General features: G+C 34.9%; 2 protein-coding genes across 2 annotated transcripts; both read left to right on the top strand.

Annotated features, from left to right (window-relative positions):
* Window positions 1-1,905: 1,905 nt before the first annotated feature.
* Window positions 1,906-4,445, top strand: LOC108342025 (L-type lectin-domain containing receptor kinase VII.1). Its single transcript, XM_017579727.2, has one exon. The coding sequence runs from the start codon at window positions 2,163-2,165 to the stop codon at window positions 4,230-4,232; it is 2,070 nt and encodes a 689-aa protein (XP_017435216.1). The 5' UTR covers window positions 1,906-2,162; the 3' UTR covers window positions 4,233-4,445.
* Window positions 4,446-6,608: 2,163 nt separating this feature from the next.
* On the top strand, window positions 6,609-8,966 carry LOC108341691 (3-ketoacyl-CoA synthase 15). Its single transcript, XM_017579342.2, has 3 exons — window positions 6,609-7,242; window positions 7,535-8,119; window positions 8,294-8,966. The coding sequence occupies exons 1-3, from the start codon at window positions 6,850-6,852 to the stop codon at window positions 8,843-8,845; spliced, it is 1,530 nt and encodes a 509-aa protein (XP_017434831.1). The 5' UTR covers window positions 6,609-6,849; the 3' UTR covers window positions 8,846-8,966.
* The last annotated feature ends 212 nt before the right edge of the window (window positions 8,967-9,178 follow it).

Here is a 9,178-nt window from a genome sequence, read left to right as displayed (position 1 = left end):
TTTTTTAAAAATAAAAAAATGACGGAATATAAATTTAAAGATGAATAATACTTTGAATGATGAATAATTGATCTTAAGTATATGATTTAACACTAATAATGAGGTTCTCAAACAAATTATTTATTTCTTAAGTTTTTAATGAGAATAACTAATCATTGATCTTAAATTTTGATAAAAGATTTATATTTCTATCATATTCAATATTTTACATCACTTAAAAATTAAAACTTCATACAATTTAAATATTTATTTACACCTCTAAAATAAAAAAAATGTAATAAAACATCAATTTTAAAGCACGTAATACCTCATATAGTGGTGATTTACTATCATGTTACTTAACGGAAATATTTATCTTTTCTGCTGTTTTAATAAATCCTTATAAACAAATACAATAGAGTTATTTCTAAGTTATTTTACTGTTATTAATAATTGTGTTATAGCAACAAATAATACGGTGAATTATACCTAAAAGCATATTTAATCATATTTTAATATTTTGTTATTATCGATATAAAATTTATCTTACATTCAAAAATTATTTTCTGAAATGATATTTGAAATAATTTAGATGAAAAAATAAATAAAAGTGGAAGCTACAGATGTCTTAAACAGAACATCAAGCAGGAGTATTCACATTTGAATATCATTTTCTCATCCCAAAAGCAAGAACTTTCTTAAAAAGTAGCCACACTGGAAAATTAATTTCATAGGTCGTAAAGAATATAAGAATACATGTCAAAGTTTGTAACAAATATGAGATTATTATATTTCAATGAAATAATTTTTAATTCCTGAAACAAACATCATCACATTATGCATAATTATATATAGTAATAATAAAAAATCACTTTTTCTTTTATTTTATTATTCTTACGTGGTATAGTGTGGCATAGTGAGAAGATGACAGCCACATTGAAGGAGACATTCATAAATTGATAAATTGGCATGAATAGGAGAGAGAGAATAATCGCCAACAATTTGTTTGCTCAATCGTACAAATAATAGACACTTTTATTAATTTAGCTCCAATATTTTTATTTTTAACTTTTAATACTTTCAATTAATTAAAAAATATTATTTATATAATGTGTAAAAAAATTAATTGACTATTTTAGCTGCCGACTTCCTTATGCTTTATCCACATGTGATGCCACAAACTTTCAAAGGGATAAAAGATATTTGTTAGTTCTCACTGTAAATGTCCTCACGCTGCTCTTCCTTCTCAGAGTGCATTTTAATGACCTAAGAAAAATAATACGAAAAATATTATTCTATTTCACTAAAAAAAGGTGAGATTTAAAGAAAATGGTTTCATGTGATTTGTAGGTGAACTTGTCTACGCCACAATATAAATAAATATGTTTTAAAGTGTTATTTATATATAATTAATTACAAAACAATGATAATTGATTATGCGTGAGGATAATTAAACTATGGATATTTTTATCACAATAATAATTTTCTTTAAATAAATAAATAATTTATAATATTGAATTAAATTATTTTATCTTTTGTTTATGTCAATTCCTTCCATTTTTTTAATATATTTTTTTCCTTCTCTATTCGCGCATTTTCTTATTTATGAGTTAAATCTATAAATACCTTTAAAAAAACAAACCTTTTTCTTTATAATCAGATTATTCTTATTTATAAAAACGTTTTAATTTTAATGTTAAACCTAATTCCTTCAAAGAATCAACCCTCTTATTTTTATCATGAGAGATGAAGTAGGGATATGGTTGTCTTTCATTTGATTTGGTCTAAAGAAGAAAATTTGGATTACTTCTTCAGTTTTAACACCGATTCAGTCGTACGGTTTGAAATATATGAATACGGAGTAATGATATATGTCTTCAGAAGTAGAAGAATTTGGATTTAGAATTCTTGGTTTGGGATCTTTTCTTTCTTTATTGTCATTTGTCAAAATTAATAACATTAATTTTAATTAACTACTAAATGTTGCGATCAATGAGTTCAAATAGTTGACTCCAGAATTTTCCAACGCCACCATGTTCGTCTAATCTAATCCCATGTTTTCATACATTCTCAAGGTGCTGTCTTTCTCTCTCTCTCTCACAACCACACCTGCTTCAGTTTAAGTGTTCAAAACTTAATCACTCTTCTGTCTTTCCATTCATGACACGAGCCTGTGCTTCTTCATGCTAAAAAACATGATCAGACACAAGCTGAAACACGCACACCCTCTTGCACAACTTCTTATGATTCTTCTCTTTTTCAACTCCACATGTGCCATTGATTTCGTCTTCAACGGCTTCAACTCCTCTGAAGTATTGCTCTTTGGAAACGCCACCATCGATTCTCGAATTCTAACACTAACACATCATCAAACTTTCTCCATCGGTCGTGCCTTGTACAAGGAAAAAATTCCCACCAAGAAACCAAACTCTTCTTTTGTCTACCCTTTCTCCACCTCTTTCATATTTGCCATGGCACCTTATGAAGACACTCTTCCGGGACATGGCTTAGTTTTCATCTTTACACCTGTCACGGGCATCCAAGGCACAAGTTCTGCACAACACCTTGGTCTGTTCAACCTCACCAACAACGGAAACTCAAACAACCATGTGCTTGGTGTCGAGTTCGATGTGTTCATGAACCAAGAGTTCGATGACATCAACGCCAATCATGTGGGGATTGACATAAACTCTCTAAAGTCTTCTGTTTCCAATGATTCTGGATATTGGCAAGATGACGGTGACAGGTCTTTTAAGGAATTGACGCTTAACAGCGGTGAGAATTACCAAGTTTGGATTGACTACGAAGATTCTAGGATGAATGTTACCATGGCACCGGTGGGTAGGAAAAGGCCTAGTAGGCCTTTGTTGAATGTTTCTCTCAACTTATCTGAGGTTTTTGAGGATGAAATGTTTGTTGGGTTTACTAGTGCCACTGGTCAATTAGTTGAGAGTCACAAGATCTTGGGGTGGAGTTTCAGCAATGAGAATATTTCGTTGAGTGATGAACTTATTACTACCGGACTACCGTCTTTTGTTCTTCCAAAGGACTCAATTTTTAAGTCCAAGGGGTTTGTTGCAGGTTTTACTGTTGGAGCTTTCTTAGTTATTTGTGTCTTGGTTTTGTTGGCACTGGTTTTGATTGAGAGGAAGCGTTTGAGAGAAAGGAAGAGGCAGGAAATGGAAGATTGGGAATTGGAGTTTTGGCCACACAGAATGGTGTATGAGGAAATTGAGGCAGCAACAAAGGGGTTCTCTGAGGAGAATGTGATTGGGGTTGGAGGGAATGGGAAAGTCTACAAGGGTGTTCTAAGAGGAGGGGTGGAGATTGCTGTGAAGCGCATTTCTCATGAAAACGATGGCCTGCGAGAATTTCTTGCTGAAGTTTCAAGCCTTGGGAGACTGAAGCAAAGGAATTTGGTGGGATTGAGAGGTTGGTGCAAGAAAGATGTTGGGAGTTTCTTGTTAGTCTACGACTACATGGAAAATGGTAGCTTGGACAAGAGGGTGTTTGATTGTGATGAGAGGAAGATGTTGAGTTATGAGGATAGGATAAGGATTATCAAAGATGTGGCTTTTGCAGTTTTGTACTTGCACGAGGGGTGGGAAGCTAAGGTTCTGCATAGGGACATCAAGGCCAGCAATGTTTTGCTTGATAAGGATATGAATGGAAGGCTAGGGGATTTTGGGTTAGCCAGAATGCACAGCCATGGTCAAGTTGCTAGCACCACAAAATTGGTTGGAACAGTGGGGTACATGGCTCCCGAAGTGTTCAAGACTGGAAGAGCTTCCACTCAGACAGATGTTTACATGTTTGGCATCTTGATTTTGGAGGTTTTGTGTGGAAGGAGACCTCTAGAAGAAGGTAAGTCACCTTTGGTGGAGTGGGTTTGGCAACTAATGGTACAAGGGCAACTTGTTTTTTCACTTGATGAAAGATTAAGGACTAAGGGAGAGTTCAGTGAGCAAGAAGTGGAGAGGCTAATGCATTTGGGTTTGCTGTGTGCCTACCCTGAACCAAAGGTCAGGCCCACAATGAGACAAGTTATGAATGTTCTGGAGGGGAAGAACGATGAAGATGATTCAGAAATTGAGAATATGGATAGTTATTTGCTCCAACAATTGAAATCAAGGGATATATTGTCTGAGTATTCCCAATACTTTAATTATGCCTCACACCCAACTTTTCAAGATATTGGTAACTCTTCCTCAATGTCTCTCACTTGGTCCGAATCTGTGGTTGAGGGTAGGTGAACCTCTGCATGAAAGACAACACAGGATTTGTTCATTAGCTCATTGCTGTGTGAAACATAGGATTCATTTTCTGACACCAAGAGTTGGATACTTTTTACTACAGAGTCCAATTTTATAGTTTTGATTTTTTATTGTACAGAATGTACCATTTTAGATTTTGATCAGATATGGTATGCTTTACATCTATTATATATCAGTATAAGTTTATACTCTGATGCAAATCTTGGCGAAACCAAACTGTATCCTGTTTTTATAATTCATGACAATACTATAGAAGGAATCTGCCTGTTAATTCCTCAAAAGCTATCATAAGACCTTTTGGCTTTTTGGTAACGTAAGGAAGCAAATAAGAAGATTGAATTTTGCCATCACATTATTATAGTTAGGTGGGAATTTTGGCAGCAGTTGCTGAATCAGCACCTAATAAGCAAAGCTATATTACATCACCAAGAAACTTAGCATTTTCACTTGTAAGCTGAGAACTCAAATCACAAGAATGTAGTGATTTGTCAACAAACAGGCGACGCGTGATCTTAGACTTGCCATAACCTCAAGATTTTTGAAGTAGTCACGTATCATTTCCGAATCACAGTTAAATTACAACCGTTACGACATTTTCAAACTTTACCATCCATCACCCTTTATCTCATTTTTTAAGGAAACACGCCATGAACAAAATTTAAGATTAACATTTAACGTTTTCATGTTATAGCTTGGTTTCCACCGAATCAAGTAGATAAAGGGTGCAGCATGATATTAGTTTTATGAGTTGAATGACCAAATTTTCCACCCCAGTGGTCCTGTACCAGAAAATGTCAACATCCCTCTTTCTCATTTCATGTGGGACATTATCCAAGCAGCAATCTTTTCCTTTTGGGAAACGTATGGTAATTCCTTTTTCAGAAAACTGGCCAAAGATTTATCTGGGCTGGAAATTGAATGATTTCATGGTACTCTCACTAATGAATTGTTTGTAAGTATCAGTTGCTTTTGAACATGCAGGTTATTGAATTGACTTGTACAAGTAATACTACTCACTAATTTTATTTATAAATTACAGAAAATGAGTAAATTAGATTGAAGTGATGTGGTCCACTTTCATTGGCAAACCATTGAAAGAATCCAGCTCAAATAAGAGAAAGAAAGAGGTAAAACAGTGGGCGGAAATGGCAAAGCATGTGTAGCCCCTAGAAATAGCGTTGGGCTGGTTTTCTTAAATGCCCTTTATTTCATAGTACCGTGGGCACCTTCATCGAGTAAGAATTAAAAACAAGTGAAAAGCATTTGAAGACCGTAGTGATCTAAAAAATTTGCTAGACAATAATATTGTAATGGCTTTTTCTTACATGTTTAACTGTTCAATAATATTGTTCTAGTCAAAAAATTTATCAAACATCCTCCAGAAAATAAGAAACGGAAAGGATTACATAAAATGTGTTTTTGTTTAGTCGCTTTAGGAGTATTTTTCTTTAGATTAGAGACACAAATTGAATTGAAGTGTATTTGGCATGAAATATTATTATGGGATAAAGTTATAGTTGAATTACATATTATATTAGATTGTAAATATGACGGGATTAAGAGGTTGAATACCAAACATACCTAACTTGTTAATTCATGAATTACATCATGCTTGATCCTCCTTGGCAAGTGTGAGAAGTACAAACTTAAATTAATGAGTATAATAGCATATTACAGATAATTATTTATGTTGTAAAATACATAGTTTTGAATGAATTGTCAACATGCAAACGAAAAAGCAATATCCTGTTACCTTTTACAAAATGTACGTTAGCTTCCATCCAAACAGAATACCTAATACATATGAATTTGGTCTTGTTTTTTTAAGAAAAATCATTATGTTTGAATTGGCAATCTAGTTTCTTGTCTTCTCCAACATTGAAAATGCTGCATAATTTTTAATCAATATGGCATTTTGGGCTATTGTCTCTGGTAATTTGTCTAATTTGTCTTATATTTTGTCTGTTATCTGTCACATTTCAAAAGGTAGGATTAAATTACAACTAAAAGACTGAAATTTTTAGCCAGTCAATTACGTATATCACCATGGCAAGAAACAACATTAATTTGTTTAATCCAATGTAACACTGAATCCCGTTTTTCTCCATTTTGAATTGTCTCTCACACATTAATAACTGTAAAACAGATTCTTTTAAAAGTATTCGGTCGTTCATTTCTTCCTCCTTCATACAAGCCAAGTCATTGAAAGTGAATGGAAAATATTTGAGCTGAAACAATATTATATACAGTGCAGAATATTTATGCTGCTCCCAAGTTGATCAACGGAGTTTTAATTTAACTACTAAAAAAGAGGATGGAAATTTACATGCTTTCTTGCATGCAATTTCAATGGTGCTGTAAATCTGCTGCTCAAACGCATTCACGCACAATGTGCCTATTTAGTTTGCATTCTCCGTAAAATCCTTAGCATCATTTACCATGCCAAAGAGTCTGTGTTTCTCCAAGTAAATGGTGCTCAGAGAGAACACTGTTCCTATATATTTATATCCTATCAAGATGCTACACACATTTTTTCCACCCCTTTTTTCTTCAACCAATACACTCATCTTACTGTAACATAACTCTTCCTTCCCCCATGTCAAAAGAAAGTGAGGATTTTTCCACTGAGATTGTGCAGAGAGGTGTTGAGAACTCTGGCCCAAATGCTGGCTCTATTTCTTTCTCTGTGCGAGTACGGCCTAGGCTGCCAGATTTTCTCAGTTCAGTTAATCTAAAATATGTGAAATTGGGTTATGGCTATCTCATTAGCCATCGCTTGTACTTATTGCTGGCACCACCTCTGCTTGCAGTCTTTATTGCTCGTATAGCAAAGTTCACTTGGCACGATCTCTACGAGAAATATGGCCTCATTGAGATTCTATTTATACCAGCCCTTTTGTTCTTCTTGCTGTATTTTTATATTGACTTGACACCTGGCTCTACCTATTTGCTTGATTTCTCATGCTTTCGCCCCTCGAACGAATACAAGGTTTAGAAAAACGCACTCCTTTTGTTAACTAGTACTCACACTTCACACACCAAGAGAGTGGATGAGTTTTAACTTTTAATGCTACCATTAGTCTCTCAACTTAGATACATTTACTTGAGTGTTTTTTGCTGTTATTGTCGAATCAAATTTGTAGTTTTACATCGAGCTTTAATGGAAATCTTCGTTTTTTTCACTAATAAATTACTGAGTTGAAACTCCAACTTTGATGTGGTAAGCCTATTTTCTATACATTCAACCTTTACATGTTTTCACTAATGGGATATTTATGCAGATATCAAAAGCAGAGTTTATTGAGCTAGCGAAAAAATCTGGGAATTTCAATGATACTACTATTGAGTTTCAAGAACGGGTTCTCAAGAAATCCGGAATAGGTGATGAAACCTACCTGCCAAAAGGAGTTTTTCGGCCTGGTTACAGAAACTCGCTGAAAGATGGCAGACAAGAGGTATCCATGGTGATGTTTGGGGCAATTAATGATGTTCTTGCTGCCACAAAAGTAAAACCGAAGGACATCAAAATCCTGATAGTAAACTGTGGAATACTAAACACCACCCCATCACTCTCCTCAATGATAGTAAATCATTTCAAGCTCAGGCATGACATCCACAGCTTCAACCTCGGTGGGATGGGTTGTGGTGCCGGAATCACTGCTATTGATCTTGCTAAAGACCTTCTGGATGGCTATCCAAGAACTTATGCACTTGTAGTTAGCACAGAAGCTGTGAGCTCCACCTGGTACAGTGGCAATGACATTGAAATGCAGCTTCCCAACTGCTTCTTCAGAATGGGCGCTGCAGCCATCGTTCTCTCAAATTTCCGCCTAGATAGATGGCGCGCCAAATATGAACTCAAACAGGTATCTCTTCCAAAGTCAGGATGTAATTATTACTTTCTGGTATTGTTTTTCTACCGAATTTCATTTTGATAATCAGCATGACAAAAGGTTAAGCTATTGAGGTGAAACTCTACATAAACTTTTTGAGGTATCACTTCTTATTGCTTTTTGAGGTATGACTCATGCATGTGGCAGCTGGTGCGAATTCACAAAGGGATGGACAACAGAAGCTACAAAAGCATACATCAAAAGGAAGACAGTGAAGGAAGGAAGGGGATTTATGTGAGCAAAGATATCATAGAGGTTGGAGGCCATGCTCTAAAAGCCAACATAACGACACTAGGGCCACTAGTGCTACCTGTTTCAGAGCAGCTTCACTTCTTCACCAACTTGGTCTTGAAGAAAAAGAAAACAAAGCCATACATTCCGGATTACAAGCTTGCATTCGAGCATATGTGCATTCTGGCAACGAGCAAGAAAGTGCTGGATGAGATTCAGAAGAACTTGGAGCTGACAGAGGAGTACATGGAAGCATCAAGGAAGACATTGGAGCGATTCGGCAACACATCAAGTAGCAGTATTTGGTATGAACTGGCTTACCTTGAGTTTAACTCAAGGATCAAAACGGGTGATCGCGTTTGCCAGATAGCTTCTGGGGCAGGGTTCGTGTGTAACAGTGTTGTTTGGAAGGCCCTTAGGAATGTTAGGAATCCCAACCACAGTCCTTGGATTGAGGACCAAACCTGAAATAGCCACAGACCTTCATTGCATGCATGCTTCCATATATCAAAGAACTAAGATAATCTTATCAATAATGAAAAAACATAAATTTAATAAATAAAATCTCTCAAGCAACCATATACTTCAATTCGTCTTGTGTTAACTTAACTCAGAATGATTTTAAATTTTTTATTTCAACAATATACCACAAATGTAATTTTAACTTATATCTACATAATTACATTGTATATAGAATATTTTTAAAAAATCATCTTTTTGCGCCCTTTTATTTTGTAAATACTTTTTTTTTGGATTTTCTTTAATTTTGTTGGATAGTGTGGGTTCAGATATAATTGACGC

This window comes from Vigna angularis, chromosome 6 (assembly GCF_016808095.1).
Source record: "Vigna angularis cultivar LongXiaoDou No.4 chromosome 6, ASM1680809v1, whole genome shotgun sequence".
In the NCBI taxonomy this organism is placed as follows: domain Eukaryota; kingdom Viridiplantae; phylum Streptophyta; class Magnoliopsida; order Fabales; family Fabaceae; genus Vigna; species Vigna angularis.
Note: the sequence above shows the minus strand (reverse complement) of the source record. Positions and strands in the feature narration are given on the sequence as shown.